This window comes from Gambusia affinis, linkage group LG15 (genome assembly GCF_019740435.1).
Source record: "Gambusia affinis linkage group LG15, SWU_Gaff_1.0, whole genome shotgun sequence".
Classification (NCBI taxonomy): Eukaryota; Metazoa; Chordata; class Actinopteri; order Cyprinodontiformes; family Poeciliidae; genus Gambusia; species Gambusia affinis.
In genome coordinates, this window is record NC_057882.1 from 22,508,586 (window position 1) to 22,528,389 (window position 19,804).

Sequence of the window (19,804 nt, forward strand, 5' to 3'; positions counted from 1 at the left end):
ATTAAAACAAAAAATACTCTAGAAATGTGGCTCAATTATTTTTTTCTTTGCTTGAGGTTTGATCAAAAAAATATTTGTCTCTAATTCAAAAATGTGAAGCATTTGAGTGTGGTTAACTCCACTCGAGTTCATTTTCTTTAAAAATGGATTATCCCCTAATGACTTTCAGCGTAATAATAGCATCTCAAGTAATTAATGAAGGCGATGAACATCTCATTGGGGAAAAAGGCTATTTTGGAGCTCTGCACCTTTTGGAAACTTAATATTAACCATGGGATAATATTCCATACAGATGCTGGATTTTTTGTGTCTTTCATTGGTCATAAAAGATTTAATATATGTTTTCCTTTTTTAGGTGGTTATTAACTTACAGTATAAATTGAAGTTGGTGGCTTCATCTAAGAAAAGAGGGTTTGTAGTTTTCTTTTTTTATGGCATAGATAATTTATTTAGGGCACAATTGACAATTTACTATTTTATTATCTGGTGGTCATTGGCTGAAAGTAAAACAATTGAAGTAGGATCAGTGTTTCCTGCACATTGATATTAAGTTTTTCTAAACTCCTGCACTCCAGTTATGTCAGAACAGTTATTGGTTATTTAAATTCAATAATATTTTATTGATCCCAAAGGGAAATTAACTGTTGTGACTTGTATTCAAATTCTTCAAAGAGTTATTGTAGATAGTGATGATGGCTGTTGGCAGGAATGATCTCTTGCAGCAGTCTGTGTTACAGTGAATTTGAAGAAGCCTCTGACTGAAAACACATATCATGCAGGTCACCATCTTACTATTCAAAATATTGAAATTATTTAAATTCTGGGGGAAGATAAAACTGTAGTGGAAAAAAGATTTTTCAGTCATATAGACTGAAAATGGATAAGAACGATAAAAAACGTGTTTAGGACACAACCAACGGATAAGTATGCCCTAACAGCCCCCATTATTGCTGCCCTGTGGAACTGCCCATATCAAAACCCGCTACTGCTTATTATAAACACAAAATTTGTGTAATTTGTAATTGCTTGGAGAAGACAAATTTCAAAAAATAATATAGACTTGAAGAAAAACAATTATATGACAGTAACAACAGTACTATTTTTACTGTCATAAATAAAAGGAAGATTTTCCTTTAATTTCTGGAAAATCTTCTTGAAATTAAAGACAATGGTGTGGACTACCCTAATATAAAGCCAGAGGGGCTATTGATCCCTAATAAATAGCATCTTCAGTCGGGGAACGGAGCGTACATCTTGACGCTGCAGTGACGTAGACAGAGGCCGTTTCCGTAGCAACTGTGGCCGGTCCGTTACCCGCTGCGGTCGCTGTTCAGATCAGATCCGATCAGTGAGCGGAGCGGAGCGTTTTTCTCGTCAGTTATCGGGATTCCACCTCTGGGTTGCGGGGTGTCGAAACACGGGGGCGGCGCAGTATCGAGGTGGGGAGCCCGCAGGTCCGTGCGGAGATGCTGAACATGTGGAAAGTCAGGGAGCTGGTGGACAAAGCGTGAGTACCAACCGAGATGGAGGCGCAGAGCTAACCCGCTAAGTGGCCCGTGAGCTAACCGGTGATTGAGCGGCTCTTACCGGACAGCATCATTAACTTTTATCGCTGACGGAGGAAATAATACGGGCCTTCAGTTGTTAGCTTTGACCACCTGGCAAACTGCCAACCTTGTCCCATAAATTAAAATATCGTGGCGTTTTCATCGTTATCTATTATGGCATCATTGTAAAATGAGAATGTGTTTGTGGCTTTCAGTTAGCTAATTCGGCTATAAGCAGGTCAGGTGTTGTTATCCCTCAGAGTGCTGCTGCAGCAGACTAACAGCCTAGCTGTCCCACCCTGGTGATGCTCACCATCTCCATGTCCGTCCTGCACATTGCACACCTCCAACAGGAAGGAGGCTGATTGAGAATGACGGACATATAACCTGCTAAGCATGCTGTATTCTCAACATTCACATTGTCCCGTTGAGGCCCACAGCAACGTAGCATGCTGACAAACAAACACTTTAGTAAGACATGTCATGCATTGTGTTTTTATGCCTCTGTGATATAGGTTTATGAATGTAGTTATTACAGTGTAACCATGCAGTAGGAAGAAAATCTCCCTGTACTCTTTGTTCCTGCAGCTACATGCATTAACTTTGGCTGAGTAAAACCAAAACTAACCCAAAAGTGTAGGTGCAACCGCTAATGCGGTTTCTTCAACTCTGTTTCTGATTCAGGATATGGGGATGTCTACTGACATTTAGTTTGTGACTCTTCCTACTCTAGCTAGTGTAAAAGAGTGACTTTAAGACCAATAACAATAAATAGTACATCTTTAAACTAGGTTTGGAGTTGAAATAAATCCAAATTTCTTTTGCGTAATTTTATAAAGTTTATTTGCATCCATGTTTGTAGATTTATAACATATTTCTGCAAGCTTCGATGCTAACTGTTAGCTTTTACAGAGGATTATTATAATGTTTTAAAAATGGATCCATAAAGAAGTAGAAATACATTGCTGCACTATATCAAGAACACACGTCATTGTGATGCTATAACAACAAATATTTTTTTATAAAGCAATAAAATAGTGCATGTATTTGGTAAACTTGCAACTAAGCCTAAGTAATAAATCAATCGCATTATAATTTCCATTTTATTTGTTGTTTTTCTCTTTCTACCAAAACCTGGGTGGTAAAGGTTTTCAGTATGGTGCATTGTTTTTTTTTGAAGGAGAATTTTCTTTACAGAAGCTTCATAATTAATTTTATTTGTTGTTTTGTTTATTTATTTGGGTTATTTATAATGTTGTTTATTAATCTTTGAGAATGTGTTCTTGCTTTATTATGCTATCACCACTTTATTACTTGAAAATGTTCTCAAAACAACAACATTATCGTTAATCGCAATAACTTTTGGGACAATTTATCATCCAGCAGAATCCTGACATGCCTACTTGCTACTGAAAGTAAAGGCAAAAAGTACTAAATGGAGTTAATGTTAAGACCAGAAACGGAAGAATACAGATGAGGGAGTAGATGAAGCAGCACAGGGCTTGAAATGGAGTAAAAGACAACAGCTTCCATCAGCTGTTGGTTGTGGCTGGCTGAGCATGATGAAGACACTCCATTATTGATCTCCATCCATAGAACTGGCAGCACAGGCATTTTTTCCCCAGGATATTAAGAGTCATGCTCAGGCCTGTCACGATAGCAAATTTTGCTGAGCGATTAATTGTCTCAAAAACTATTGCGATAGACAATCATATTGTTTGAAGACCTTTTTACACTGATTTAATGGAAATGTCATAATAATGCATGTGATTTCCTGCCAAAGATAGATACACTTTATTTTCAAAAGAACACTCAACAATGAAACTAATAAAATAAACAAAACAACCAAAAACAAAAATAAAATGGATTCTCAAAAATGTACTTGAATAAAAACACCAAAGTGGAAATAAATACTGCATTCAACCAAAAGAGTGCAGATTATGAAGTCTATATACCATATTGCCCTTCAGTAATCATTAGATTTAAATAGAGAAGATGGGCACATCAGACTACTTGATGCAATAGTTCACACAAACATTTTCCACTTACGACAATCTTAGAACGTTGATCATTTGATCGATTGTGTGGTGTGTTACAGTAGATCATCGTGGCCGCTCCGATCTAAATCAGGGGTTTTCACAACTGGGAGCGTTAACAGCCTGTTGAATGTGACAGGTAGCCAATCAGAAAGCGCGGATTCCCTTCGTGTTTTTTGAGGGAAATCCCAAACAGCTGACACGGCACTACCCGAAGTCCAGCGGACTTTGGAGATGATATGTGGAAACAACATTAACGTTAATAAAACATTTTGTGCAAAGCCTCCTGCTATTTTGAAAAGTTGACTTTATGATACCATTGGGCAATGTGGGTATTGAACCCATGACCTTGGCTTTATAAATACCCTACTCTGACCAGCTGAGCTAACCAGCCACACATAACATTGAGTTTTCATCAATATAAAAAAAACTTACATGATCTTGACAAAAGTAGTGAAATTGTAAAGTTTTTCAAAATCCACATGAAATATATTTTAATTTAAAGCCTCCTGCCATTTTGAACAGTTGACTTTATGATTCCATTGGGTAATGTGGGTATTGAACCCATGACCTTGGCTTTACGAGTACCACGCTCCAACCAACTGAGCTAACCAGCCGCACATAATTTTGTGTCTTTGTCAATATAAGAAAAACCTACATGATCTTGCTATAATGAAGATTTGAAGAAATGCTGGCATGTTTTTCAAAATAAACATGTTTAAAGGTGCATTTTCAAGCAATATTTTTATTTTGAAGTATTGATTTTATTTTCCAACCTTTTTAATTTTGAAGTATTGATTTTATTTTCCACCATTTTTTATTTTGAAGTGTTGATTTTATTTTCCACCATTTTTTATTTTGAAGTGTTGATTTTATTTTCCACCCTTTTTTATTTTGAAGTATTGAGTTTGTTTTCCACCCTTTTTAATTTTTGAAGTATTGTTTGTCTGAAAGACTTTAGATTTCCATTGACCAGTAAGGGAATTGAACCACTTACCTCAGCATTATTAGCACCACACCTGTCCAGCTGAGCTAACATCAGCTGGACAGAGTTTTCCTCAATGCATGGTAACTCATAATGTTGAGTTTTCGTGGAATAAAGAAAACTTATATTATCTTATCACAATGAAGATTTGAGTAAAGAGCTCATATTCTAATGTTTTTCCAAATCAATGTGCATAATATACAGCATCCTGCAATTTTCAAGATTTGATTTTTTTAAAAACTTTGTATACTTGTTGGCCAGTGGGGGATTGAACCCATGACCTTGGCTTTACGAGTACCACGCTCCGACCAACTGAGCTAACCAGCTGCTTAGAATCTTGTGTCTTTGTCAATATAAGAAAAACCTACATGATCGTACTACAATGAAGATTTGAAGAAAAGCTGTCATGTTTTTCAAAATAAACATGTTTAAAGGTGCATTTTCAAGCAATATTTTATTTTGAAGTGTTGATTTTATTTTTCACCCTTTTTTATTTTGAAGTATTGATTTTATTTTCCACCCTTTTTTATTTTGAAGTATTGATTTTATTTTCCACCCTTTTTTATTTTGAAGTATTGATTTTATTTTCCACCCTTTTTTTATTTTGAAGTGTTGATGCTAATATAAAGCTTTCTGGTTTCTGCTGTCTGCTTTCTGCGATGGCTGATTATAACAGTTAAAAGTGGCTGCTGCCTGGGATAAATCATTGATCATTGTTGGTTTTCTCTTGCTGGGAGTTTGGCAGGTTTCAGAGAACAAAGAGATGTGGAGTAAGGGAGGAAAAGAAAGGGACTGCTTACTGTGAACAAGCACTGAAAGAGAAATGACAGGAGTTATTTTAAACTGATGATTCTAGGATTAAATTGTTACCTGAATAAGCTTTGCATATGAAGGGATTGGCTTTGTATGTACTGGAAAACAGAGAGTAGAAAGAGAAATACAGGAAACAGCATACCTGTGTTCACCTCCCTTTGATGTTCAGACTTCCTCTTTTCCCTCTTTGTGCCTCAGAAAGCTTCTGCCTCTTTGCCCACATCTGTTATCTGATAAAGAGTTCAGCAGCACAAAGGCTTTTCCAAAGTGTATTTGTTATTCAGCGAAGCAGGATTCTGTCGGTCCTCAGACAAAAAGCTATTTTCCACCATTTATAATTTGTGTTTTTCTTTCCTGAATGAGTTGTTGTAATAAGCTAGTAAATAATTTTTATTTGTATAGATGAAACTCACAAGGTGCTTCACAGTAAAATAACATTAAATAAGTACATATTCAGGTTTTTGCTCATTCTTCTGCTCACTCTGTTGAAGTATTTTTGCTTATCTTTCCATGTTAAAGCAAATAAACTGTAATGCATACAAATTTTATAGTCATTCTGGTGATTTTAACAAGTATAAATGTTTGTGTCAACAGCACTAATGTGGTGATGAACTACTCAGAGATAGAGTCTAAGGTTAGAGAAGCTACCAACGATGACCCCTGGGGGCCCTCTGGACAACTAATGGGAGAGATAGCCAAGTAGGTGAAAACACACACACACACCTGGTCATAAGATGTGATCTGTTTTACTCAAGGATGCCAGCAGAATGACCATAAATGTGTGTGTATGTTTATAGAGCTACGTTTATGTATGAGCAGTTCCCAGAGGTGATGAACATGCTGTGGACCAGGATGCTGAAGGATAATAAGAAAAACTGGAGAAGAGTGTACAAGGTGGGACTGCCACACATCGTATCTGTGTTCCCTGAACTCTGCTCTGGGTTTATTGCTTTATTTAAGCAGGGTTAGAGGTTTCTTTGCTTGACGTCAGGCCTACATATGGCTTCCAAGGTTTTTCGCACGAGGGACCGTGACCAGACCCAGTTTTCTTCTGTCTGTATTTCATTTTTTTAGGTTCAATTTTCTTTTTACATTTGTGTGTTGCACCTCAGGATCTTGATTAGTGATTCTTAATTGGGTCTCGTGTCGTTGAAGTTATGAATAACTTTATTTTTATTGCATTTGACGGTTTACAGTCGATGTTGAGCTGGTTCCCCCTGCTTGTGGTTGAGAGACTATTTAACAATCCTTTTGCGGGACTGCACTGCAGTTTTATCCTGTTCCAGAAATGAAATAATTTCCTGCATTTTGAGTTGCAGGAGGGTTGGATAAGTAGCAACACTAAAACCAAACTACATCTCCCAGGATCTATTATAATCTGTTCAAACATGGCTGGATTACAGCAATTTGAAAAGCCTGATTACAGTGTGCAGGCAATCCTGACCTTACTTCACTCTGATTACTTCAACTTTTTTTAAATTATCTTAAAACAAAACTACTACAGCAGATGTCACATCATGTGTTTTGTAAAACCTGCAGAGTTTTTCTCACTGGTTTTGTACGTCCATCACTTGCAGTGAAGAGAAAGAAACATAATTTCATCAGCAACACGAAACATTGCAGCTCTGTATGCGAGGCTTCATGCGTAAATATTTTAACCAGCTCCTGTTTTTTTAACATATCATTATGAAATGAACACAGACGCTCAGAGGAATAATGCTGTTCTTTGAAATCATGCTGCAGCTGTTGTAAAATTACCTTTTGAATGTTAGAAAAATGAAACCTCTGACTTTCAAGATAAGTTTGTTTGAACAAGGCAGTTCAAAGTGCTTCACTCCATAAGAACATTATACAGTAATCACTTATGAAACAAGCAATAAACATTTAATTTAGTCAAATACCATCATCAAAACCATCAGGCAAATATACATCCAATCTAATATTTTATTCCAGATTTGTGGTGCATAGAATCTGAATGCTGCTTCTCCACATTTGGTTCTGGGTCACCAACCTGCCCGTTTGAGCAGTTTGAATTTCTTCACGCTTCTCCGAGGCTGGAAGTCTCGGTTTGTCTTTTCTTTCTAACACACTGCAGAGACAATCAACTTTATGGCTAAATTAATTTTATGTGAAGGGGATCTTAGCAAAGAGAAAGTACTGAAATCTTTTAGCAAGCAGTTTAAAGGATCAAAGATAAAGCATTACGACTTAATTAATGTATTTGAAAAAAAGTAAAAAGATTTTTACACACCTGAGCAATGGCAGCCAAAATCAGCCAAGCCATGAATCTGGGTTGTTTCTCTCTTTGGCTAATATCCATGTCTCTCCTACAGGCCTTACTCTTGCTTGCCTATCTGATCAGGAACGGCTCTGAGAGAGTCGTCACCAGCGCCAGAGAACACATCTATGACCTGCGATCTCTAGAAAACTATCATTTTATAGGTGAGTCTCTTTCTTTGCAATTTTTAGGCTTTTTTTTTTGCTTATCTTGTGTTGAAAATTCAATACTAGCATTTATCCAAGCATTTGGATAAAAGTGTTTCAAGGTTTCCCCCAGATTACTTGCTAAGCCCGGTGGTTGGGCGCTAATGTGGTCATTCATCCAGCGGTCCGTCGTGGTTTTGAGTTAAAAAATGTTTAAAGTTAACAGGAAATTTGAAAATTCATCTATTTTCGGTACCCCCTTGTCCCTAGTGGGGTCTAGAGGGGGGCTGGTGCCTATCTACAGCGAATGTTTCAACCGGGGTTCACTCTGGACAGGTTGCCAGTCTGTCGCAGGGCAACACAGAGACAAACAACCATGCACACACACACACACACACACACTCACACCTAGGGAGAATTTAGAGAGACCAATTAACCTGACAGTCATGTTTTTGGACTGTGGGAGGAAGCCGGAGAACCCGGAGAGAACCCACCATGCACAGGGAGAACATGCAAACTCCATGCAGAAAGACCCCGGGCTGGGAATCAAACCCAGGACCTTCTTGCTGCAAGGCAACAGCTCTACCAACTGCACCACTGTGCAGCCCTGAAATTTGAAAATATCACTTGGTAATTATGTGTTATTGAAAAATTGGGAGATTAATGCCTGAACACCAACTATAAAATCTTAAAAATTGCAAACATTTTAAAAGACTTAAAAAATAAGCAATGCTTAGCCTGGTGAGGGCACAAGTAAAGCCTGGTGGCCCGCCAGGCTTATAATGCACTGAAGGAAACCCTGTGTTTTGTCTTTGAATAAAGAGCAATAAATGGTTTTGTAGGTTTGTGTCTGTGACTGTATTGGTTGGGTTTATCTACAGATGAGAATGGGAAGGATCAAGGTATAAACGTGCGTCAGAAGGTGAAGGAGATGGTGGAGTTCATCCAGGATGATGACAGATTGAGAGAGGAGAGAAAGAAAGCAAAGAAGAACAAGGATAAATATATTGGAGTCTCCTCTGACAGTATGGGCGGTGGAGGTGGCAGCTTTAAGAACTGTAAGTAGCTCACAGCATTCATCTGACAGCTTGAGTGGATTAAAATGAAAATACAATCCCTCCTGGAGAACCTCAGAAATACATTTTCTACAGCAAATGTAGCATGCTTTTTACTTATCCCTAAAGGCGTAATTCTATAAGCGAGTAAATTACTGCACTGGTTTATTATTTTCAAGTATAAAATTAGGTCGGTAACCGCTAAAAATGGAAAATCATTAAAGAATGTTTGTGACCTTGTGTTTTCTGGAAAGGTATTTACCATGACCTATGACATTTGAGGCTTCAGAGACAAACTTGGAGAAAACATTTAATTACTTTCTGCAGCTCTAACCTCTTTATTGCTGTTATATTTTTAATTATTTGTGGTAAAAAAAAAAGTATGTAGTTAAAATAAGGGTTTAAGATTTGTTTATGCTGAATCTCTCTGTTTTTGATCTTTTTTTCTTCCAGCGAACGAATTGGATCGGAATAAGTGGGATGAGGACTGGGACAAGAGCAGAGGAGCTTTCCCTTTCAGCGAGAAGCTCGGAGAAATCAGTGACAAGATAGGCAGCACCATCGATGACACACTCAACAAGTTCAGAAAGAAGGAGCGAGACGACTCGCCTGACCGGATCAGGTAAACGGACACACCACTCCTACAGCAGGAACAATCCTGAATCATATTCAAATTATTTCCTGCATGTGGATCCATTGGGGTTTAACTTAAAATCAAAAATATATGGGGGGGAGTTGCAAAATTGTAACTCGAAAATTTGAAAATAAAGCTCATCTGTCCCTGCAGACTTTTTCTGAGGATCTAAAGGATCTCATTGTTCCAGTGTATCAGTCAGGAGAAGGATCTAAAACAATACACAACATTGTATTTAATATAAATTGCAACAAAAATGTTAGATTTCTTCAATATTAATGCAAAGACAATGTAAAAACTGTAAAGGAGATGTTCAATAGGTCTACAGTAACACTGAAGGAGCAATATTACAATATGTTGTACTTATATATCTGGGCTGATACATAGGATCACAAGACAAACACCAGACGTGGCTATAATCCTTCTGAACCTTGTGAGATGATATGTTATGTTTTGCTAATAGTGCATAAACCTAAACAGCACCATACCTTGTTGCACAACAGATGTGCCAATATATTTAATCTCTGTTTTAAGGAGATTAATTACAGAGAAAACCAGTTAAACAGAGATCCAAACCTTCAGACTTCCACAAAGACACAGCAGATCAACCTTTGCATAATCCCCTGAGCCCTGATACGTCCCTTATCGGGTTGCTATAGTGACAACGAGGAGGAGAGAGGATCAAGAAACGGGAAGCAGGAGACGATCGAATTTAAAGACGAGGAGGAAACGGTGACGACGAAAAGCATCCAGATCACACAAGCGACAGAAACCACGACCACCACCACGAGGAAGCGCAGCGGGGCGGCGAGCAGCAAGACGCTGGACCTGGGGGCTGCAGCGCACTACACCGGAGACAAGAGCCCAGAGGAAAAGGTACTCATACTCACCGTTTCTACGGTGACAGTCATCTTCACCTCTGAAGGTTTAATTGCTGCGTCTCACTCCTCAGTCGTCGGCGAAACAGACTTCTAGTGGTGGACTGGCTGACCTGCTGGTGATTGACCCTTCAAACAACGAGAGCACAGCGGCGGGTAACCACACACACATTCCTGTCTTACACTGTCCAAACACACTTCTGTGTCCTCTGGTAAGTTTGTGTTTTCCTTCACTCACCCAGCAGCGACTTCAGACCTCATAGGGGGCTTTGCTGACTTCTCCTCACCTGCAGCCTCTGCCAGCCTCCCTACCTCCACTGGTAAACGCCTTCGCTCACTGCTCCTTTAAAACGTTCATTATGCCCTGAAAATAAAGAGGATTAGTTAACAATCAGACAGTTTAAGACATCAAATACATATTTAAGAAAATTTTACAGTTAATTATTGATGTTTTTACCTGTGAGAGGTCAAATTACTTCGTATTACTGGGCAGAGTAGCCAAAATTATACTCAAGTAAGAGTAGAAATACTTCAACATATTTTTACTCAAGTAAAAGTAAAAAGTAGCCATCCAAGTAATTACTCAACTAAGAATAGAAAAGTATTTAGTAAAAGGTCTACTCAAGTAATGAGTAACTGATAAAATTATCAATAATTTCTCATTTAAAAATTACGTCATCAGCCGGAACAAAATGTAAAGTTAAGTGGAAATTTTGGTATTATAAGGAACAAAATCACAATAATTCATATAAGTGACAAAAAGTAACAATCCCAAATGAGTTTCTTTTAATATAAAACTTAAGAAACTTTAACAAAAACTGCAGGTGAATCTTTGGTTAAAACATGTTTGTTTTTCATTGAGTGGTTAGAGAATCCAGAAATTTTACTCAAGTAAGAGAAGCAACTAAAGTAAAAGTAAAAAGTACAGCGTAGTCAAAATACTCCTAAAAGTGTTTTTCTTTTTTCAAATAAGTTATTCAAGTAAATGTAACTAGTTACTTTATAGCTCTGGTATTACTTAACCACACTTTTTTTTTGACCAGCTGCTGCCTCCTCCTATGGAAACGGGGAATTTGGAGACTGGAGCTCCTTTTCAGGAAATCCCCCCGCTCCATCTAGCTCCAGTCCTTCGCAGCCGGGTACCGACCTGTTTGGCAGCGGACCGTCACCGCCGGCACCGGCTACAAACCCGTCCTCTGTCCCCCCATCTGCTGAGCTCTTTGACCTGATGAGCGGAGTCAGCCATCAGCCAACCAATCCACACACGACGCTCAGTGCTTCCCAGAGCATGACCTTCTCTCTTGGAGCGCTGACGCCGGGAGGATCCGTTGCCATGCCTACGATGCCACACTCCCGCTCTCAACAGGTATCAAAGGAAATATGAATTTGTTAAGCTTTTTTTTTAAATTTATATTATTGGTTGTTAATATTGTTGGAAAAAATATATTTTCTGCACTACAGGGTGCAAAATAGATAAATAATTATCTATTTTCAATCTTCATATATGAAGCGCACCAGACTATAAGGCGCATTAAACTAAACAAAACAGTCAGATAAGTCAGTCAGTCAAAGCACATTACGTATTACTCCGCGACGCTCCTGTAAAACATTTTGACAGAGCGACGTGTGCCACACAAATTCGCTTCAAGGTCAGTAAGCACAACCAAAATTAAGCCCTTTAATTCACTAGATGGGACTGTTTTATTCCACAACAATATATAAGGCGCAGGGTCGTTTTTTGATAAAATTAAAGGCTTTTAAGTGTACCTTATATTCTGTAAAATAAGGCAGATTCTTCTAAACCTAAATTTTAGAATTAGGTCTTGTATTGGCAAAATAATTGGCAGTATAATTTTGTTGCTGCACCTCTTACTTCATCTCTAGTTTTAATAAAAACCATAACCCATGAATAAATCATACAAATTTGTTTCAGAATTTGGTGGGCATGGTGTCCCAGCAGCCAATGGGATCACAGCAAAAGACTGGAATTGGAAGTCAGGGGTCATTAGGGTCAACTTGGTCCGATCCATCCGTCAATATCAGCCTGGACTTCCTGTCAGCCGGACTCAACCACACAAAGACACCACCAACTCTGAACAATATAATACAGCAACAAGGTAATGTCCTTTAGTGAGCTTTACATTTGTTAAACACAAACAAATTGGACTTCCTGAAACTTATTATAGTGCTTTACAAAAGTATTTATACACCTTGAACCTTCTCACATGTTGAAAACCTCAAACTTCAGTGTATTTTATTAGGATTTTAACTGTGTGATTAATTAATGTAATGTAGAACATAATGGTAAAGTTAGGCACATCAAAATATTTTCTTCTGGACGATAAATTTCCAAGAAGTTATTGTGACAAATGATAATATTGTTATTTTGAAACAATTTCCAAGTACTTTGAGAGCATTCTCTTTTCTTGCTTATTTTTATTGGTCTGTCTCACAAAATCCGTATATTTTGTAGTTGTGCCATATTCAAATATGAAAAGGGTCAAAATATATGAATACTTTTGCAAGGCACTGGATTACCTCTGTAAAGTCTTCAAAATATTCAAAGGAACAATACATATATATACACAGTAAACCACAAACAAGGTGGAATCAGATTTGTACCTGTGTGTGTGTGTGTGTGTGTGTGTGTGTGTGTGTGTGTGTGTGTGTGTGTGTGTGTGTGTTTGTGTGTGTGTGTGTGTTTGGACAGGAGTGCCTCCGGTCAGCCTGTTGGCTCAGAGTTTTGGAGGACTAACCCTCAGCTCACCACCTCATGTGGCTCCCATCAGACCGCCAGCCAATCCCATCATGGCCGGCGGCGCCATGGCGATGGGCATGCCTACTTCCCTGGGCGTGGGCATGCCACCTTCGATGACCACCGGCCTGCAGAGTGGGATTCCTGTGAACCAAGGGATGATGGGAATGAACATGAGCATGAATATGGGCATGGCTGCCCCGGTGATGATGGGTGGCATGGCAGGGATGGGGGTACCAGCAGTGGGAATGGGCCTGAGCCACTCCATCAGCCCCGCTGTGGTCCCACCCAAACAAGATGCCTTCGCTAACTTTGGCAGCTTTGGGAAATGAAGGTTTGCAGTCAAGTGTGTGTATGTGTTTGTGAATGAGTGGGTGAGCATGAATGTGTGAAACTGCGAGTAAGCGAACTGCAGAAGGACTTTGCTGTACTTGAAGACAAACCTTGCATGTTTCACTGTCTGCCTCTGGGCTTTGGTGAGCTGGTTCGCCATCGGTTCCCACCGATTCTCCGCAGAAGAAACCAGAGGTGGAGCGAACGTGTCGGTACATAACCATCATTACTTCCCTTTACTCAAAAAATCATGGTCTTCACGAGTTTTTTATAAAACCATATGTTATCCTCCATCATTCAGTTGTTTCTGCACAAAGAATTCAGTTTAGCTAAAATGGCACTGAGGCCTTAATTTTGCATTGTACATGAGAAGAATCTGAATTTAACTATAAAATTTAAGCCATTCCATTTTTACTCCAACTTTGCAAAGCCCTTTTCAGACATGAATCAAAGCGGTCTGCTTCTATTTGCTCTTATGCTTCACACCAGGCAGCTTCATTCATGCTGATATGTTTATATGAGCTAGTCATGTAAAATTGGCTATTTGTATCTGCAGGTCAAAAAATAAAAAGTTTTTGGTGCCTGCATCCATTTTGTACCTGTAAACAAACCATTGTTAACCTTTGTACTCCACTTAGTTTTCATTGTAGTAAAGTATTTCCATAAATTATAAACATAAGAGGTCATTAAAATCCTCAATCATTAGAAATAATTTAATTGATTTGGATATTATCTGAAAACTTGGTGTCAAACGCTATTTGGATTTATTTTTTTGCTAAAATAGGACAAATTATGACCTCTGGTTGAACCAAATTAACTAATAATGGATCTCCTGTTGGTACGTATTGCTTCATTGGAGGTATCTTAACACATTTCTTCAATGTAGATTATGAAAATTACATGCAATTGGCAGCTTCCAAAGTGGATAACAGGAAGTTTTGTACCTAAAAGGTGGATGACTTAACAACAACTACAAAGGCCAGAAATGGTGAAGGGCTGAAATGATCAGCACCTATAATTACTACATTCACTCCTTCACCAAGCTGAAACCTGAAAATCATTTCACACTCGTACTTGAATCATGGAATATGTTTATTTGTAATTTTAATTAAGAATTTTCTTGAATTATGGAGCTAAATATTCGTAAAAATACTAAAATGTGCAAATTTTAATGTGACTTTCTGTCTTCTTCTTGCCACTACCAAGTATTTTGGTCTAAACTACAAAAGGTGTAAATTGGTGAATTATTAAGTTAATTTACAGTTTGCTCTTAGCTCGGCCATAAAATATGTCAAGTCCTACATAAGATTGTAAAAAATGTTAAAAGAAATAGTCTGAAAGCTGAAACTTTAGCACCAGGCCCTAAGCTGTTTTAAAACTGTGTGCTAAAGGAAAAAATATTTAGATGCTGCATCTTATTGTTATAAAGAAATTCAATAATTGAAATTTTAACGATGCTTCCAAATATTAAAATGATGATGGAATCTAAATCCAGCAGGAGGATTTTTTCTGCTTGTGTTTTGCCAGATTAAAGTAAATTTCTACTGTTCCTGTCTGAAAGGGGCTTTTGAACACCCTTGCCCGCCAGCAGGGGGCAGAATGAGTCTCTTTAAAACTAGTAACATGCATTGTTCTCGATGGAGGATGGATGGGGAAATACAAATTAACATCTGAACCCAGACAAGCCCGTTTCTTTTTTCTCTTTTGGTTTAGTCTAACATTTTATTTTAATCAGCTTGTTGCATTATAATATTTGGAGAGGTAGTGCTGAATGATTCTTCCGTTTGACTTTGAATGCATTTACCACATAAAGGGCCAGTCAGTATTTTATTCAGAGTGCTACTGATTATTTTCTATTTATGCAACTTGTTCACATGACTTCACGGATCTCAGTAAACTATTCAGTGTTGCTTTCTGACTCACCTACATTCACAGCGTCTAACTTTTTTGCATACAAACCGTTTTTATGCATTGAAGTACAGAAGTGTTTTCCTACCAACTTTGGTGGAATTATTAAAAATAAGCTGCAACTTTACTTACACGTTTACAGTGGATTCTGGGAATACCTCTAACATTGTACCTTGAGTTGAAAACATTTTTCTCCTACACTTCATAACCCATTGGTTATAGAAGACGCTCCTTGACGTTTGATTCATTAAATATGCTGGAGTTCAATCCAAATGGTTTGGGGTGACATTTGTGTGCGAAATGGATAACAGGCGTTTGTGAGTTTATGTATGGGTCTAAGTTTCTTCTGTTTGATGTACAAACACAGCTAAGCAGAGCCTCTTGTCATTTTCTGAGGCGCTGCCCTCCAAATGACCAAATCTTTATTTTGTTACTCTCAGAATTATAATTCCATAAGTTTTAGTTTAATATTTTATTAGTTGTAAGGTTATAATCAAATAAAACTGCATTTGAAGTGATTTAGTTACCTTGAATCATATTTTTTTCATTTTCCTTCAACACAGATCGTTTGATTTGATTGCTGTATATTTTCTGTACTTCATTCAACAATAAATTAAATTATAACATTAAACAGTTGGGATTCATATTTTTGTTTATGTGTATTTTATGACTGCGACAGACTGGCGACCTGTGCAGGGTAAACAATTAAAAAATATTTTAAAATGTTTTATAAAATGTACAAATTTAAAATAGGTTGCATCACATCAAGTGTTAATGCTTATGTAAGGTATTCAGTGTTTTGTAATTTGTTTTTACTTGTTTATATGATTTACATATAAACAGAACACAATATTTTAAAAGGAATCTCATAAAGCCCTAAAATTTCAATCTGGGTCCTACTGCAGACTTTTATTACTGTTGATATGAAACTGGGTCCCAATCAGAAAGAGACTGCACAAAGGTAGCTCACCTATAGTTCTCATAAGTCTGAATCATAAGTCATCCTCACCACTGATCTTGTTAGGCAAGAGCAGCGCAAAGCATAGAAAAGCCATGGCTTTGACACAAACAAAAAGTATATTGACACTCTTGACCAATGTGCAAGAGAAAGATCCATGAAAAAGTATCAGAGTCATTGTGAGGACATAGTAACATACATGTTTGCTACACGTCTTAGCTTCGTAAATAAAACTACAAAGCTAATTTTACTAGCTCGCTAGTAAGTACTGCAGTAAATATCACTGATATTTATTTTAGTACTACACTGAGTTGGACAGAGTACTCAGAAATTGTGGTCAAGTAACAGTTGTAATGTACTTAAAATGTTTATAAATTAGACGTGGCTAAAGCTAGTTCTAAGCTTGTAGCTTGTTTATTGCTGTCATAGCAACCCCATATCAACTGTCATAACAGTTAGTTACCGATACCTCCAAGGTGGCTTCTGTCAGCTACAAAGATCCCAGCAATGTGACGTCACAAGAGAACTATAAATAGAAAAGCAACAGCTGGTTACCATGGCGACTGAATGCAGGCAGGCAGGTAGTAATCAGGAGCTAATCCTGCAACTTTTGGATTAAGAAATGTAACCATGCTGCCCCTCTTTGATCCATTATGTATTTTTAATTTATAAGAAAAGACAAATTACTTGGTTTGCTAATTATGTAAGGTGCTAATTTCATAAACATTGTGGGGGGGAGTCTTAGATACATTTCCTTAACTTTAGCCAAGATTTTTTTTAAAAACACATTTTGCGATTAAAGTTACTCTAGCAATGTTTGAATAACTTACTCGCCATGACAACTAAATTAAAAATATTTTGTTTACATTTTCACAATTTAAAGTCAAACAAATCCAAACACTTCAAGAAGGTTACAGTTACTGGAAATAAATGGGAGGTCTAAACTTTCCATACAATCTAAAAAGGAAAACGACCACAAATGCTGTCTACTAAACAGAGACCTGGATCAGGAAGTACCAGAAAGCGATGCTCAGTAGCTTCTTCAGGGGAAAACAAAGCAGCTACCCAGTTCCAGTCATTTAAGGGGGTTTTTTCCACCCACAGTCAAGACATTTTACCAAATAATATTTTAGGTGAGTAGCATTTAAAATATCTGGGTCCAGACTGAATATTCAGTTTCCACTTCTACACACTGTTATGAACAGAAGCTGCTCTGAGATACGGAGGATGAAAGATTGTCATATCTATTAACACAAATTGTGACCATAAATGAAAACTGTTAACATAAGACGTTCTTTCCTGTTCAGTAAAAAACTCCAGTATGTTGCAAATGGGAGAACTCTTGACCTCACCTTCAGGATGCCCTTCTGAACCAGCTGTGAGACCAGGAGGAGGTGGTCAAAACTCCAGTTTTGTCATTCCACCATCAGACATAGGTAGCAATATTAATAATAATAATATTAATGCTAATTTACATGCTAATGTGATACAGTGGATATAAGAAATGTATCTGACTCTGATTAAAATGTCAGGTTTTGTGAAATACAAAAAAAATAATAAAGTGATAGTTGGTCATTTTTTACTAACCATTGTATTAGCTAAAAGATGCAAAGAAGAAAAATCATGAAAATCCTGCAAGGACAGCAAATTTTTGTTTAGGTTTATCTGAATCTCTATAATTGACAGTAGCTGTGTCCCCTAGGAAACTAAATGTTGGAATTTATTCAGAAGGTGGTTCAACAAAGAGTTTGTTTCAGGATGTAAATAAGATTTGCTTGTTTTTTAGTTAAGTAATATATGTCACAATAAATGAGGGAAAAGTTCTGAATGATTTATGGTGGTCTAATTTTTTTCATCACATAAATCTGCCATTTTAACAGAGTTAAAATGTTTTAATAGTGCTTATAAAATTGTGGTTGTATAATTAGCCACTGTTAGGATTGTGTGTAAGAGTTAGTGGATCTAACTGCATTACTTGGATTGGATGTAAATACCTGAAATCTTTTCCTCAGATTTCAAACCTACCCAGTTTATCCAAGAGAACGGACGGGTCAAACGGCCAATGAACGCCTTTCTAGTGTGGGCTCGTGTTCACAGAGACGCATTTCAAAAAGCCTTTCCAGGAAGAACCAGCAATGACATCAGTGTTCAGCTTGGAAATGAGTGGTATAAACTCAGTAAGGAACAGAAGAAGCCCTACTTTGAAGTAGCTGACAAGCTGAAGAAGATACACAGACAGTACTTCCCTGGTATGAACATGACATGTCTGACAGTGGATTTGAATGACTTCTGTTAATTATTGAATGTACAATCACCTCATCTTCAAGTCAAGTATTCTGTGGAAGACAGACTCTTGATTATAACTCATGTTGACTCTGACTGTCGTACCAGATTATGAGTATCGCCCACGGAAGAGAAAAGACACAAGGCAAGCTTTCGAAGGGAAACATGACCAAACATCAGGACAACAGCAGGACTCAAATATTCACTATATTGGCTCACAGAGTATGCCTTCAGGTCAGCCCAGGTTCCTGGACCATGTTCTCTTTGGCCCATCTCCTCTGCCTCAACCAGTCTCCTCCAATATCTATTTGCCCTTTAACACCCATCATCAAGCAACCATGTACCATATGGGCCAGAGCCAGACTTTAAGGTTAGGTGTAAAGTTTCTAATTGCCATATTTTACACATCTTGTTTTCAGTGTATTTATATACTTGTCAGTCAATAAATGACAAAGATTTAAATTTATTTTTCAAATGCTTTTACAGGCCCAGATTTGCCAGAAGCTGGATGGAGGAGATGAAAAACTTTGACCAAAGTTACTGGCACGGTGGAGCTTTGAGCCCACCATGCACTGGTTATTCAGTGCAGAGTTATTATTCTCTGCACTGAATAATAACTCAGTCATTATTAAGATGTCATCTAAGAAGTCATTGTCGGCTGGAATTTTCAGTGCTGGCTGATGTCACCTCTCAACAAGACTAAACAATGAGGGGAGTTTATAAGCCAGCATCCAGGTGATATTGACAGAGAAACATTGGGACCACTATTTAGATGGGTTGTATCTATGTATTTAAATAAAATGTTCTCTAATACATGTTGCATACACTTTTTATATCAAAATCTCTACTAAATATGCTCAAATTTTCCGAATCTTGATTTTTTTAAATTTTTTTTTAATGTTTTTTAAGGAGAAATACTCAATGGTCACTGAATGACTTTAGGGCAGGTCATTCAATCGTGGCTAGATTTTAAATAAAATATCTTAACTTTGAAGATATAGGTTGGATATATTTTGAAGTGTATTTTCAACCAAAGTTTCTGTGGTAACTATAATTGACCTGTACAAACTTTTAATGCTTACATTAAAATGTACGTACACTAAAATACACAATAGAGTCAGCACTTATACAGCAGAAACAATTAGCAGAACAACCTATGTTAAAAATTTTTAGCTCCACGCTGAACAAAGATAAA

General features: G+C 37.5%; 1 protein-coding gene across 3 annotated transcripts; it reads left to right on the plus strand.

Moving 5' to 3' along the window:
* The first annotated feature begins 1,306 nt into the window (after positions 1-1,306).
* On the plus strand, positions 1,307-19,422 carry LOC122844560 (clathrin interactor 1-like). 3 transcript variants are annotated; one of them, XM_044140146.1, is made up of 15 exons: positions 1,307-1,507; positions 5,976-6,080; positions 6,179-6,275; positions 7,715-7,823; positions 8,687-8,863; positions 9,314-9,482; positions 10,154-10,370; positions 10,447-10,528; positions 10,615-10,692; positions 11,416-11,738; positions 12,306-12,489; positions 17,634-17,762; positions 18,339-18,575; positions 18,718-18,979; positions 19,096-19,422. In XM_044140146.1, exons 1-15 carry the CDS (start codon positions 1,467-1,469, stop codon positions 19,217-19,219), a joined length of 2,334 nt encoding a protein of 777 aa, XP_043996081.1. In that variant the 5' UTR covers positions 1,307-1,466; the 3' UTR covers positions 19,220-19,422. The 3 variants fall into 3 exon arrangements, with proteins under 3 accessions (XP_043996081.1, XP_043996082.1, XP_043996083.1); XM_044140147.1 differs by having other exon boundaries at positions 10,618-10,692; XM_044140148.1 differs by lacking the exons at positions 17,634-17,762; positions 18,339-18,575; positions 18,718-18,979; positions 19,096-19,422 and adding an exon at positions 13,083-15,999.
* Positions 19,423-19,804: the final 382 nt, after the last annotated feature.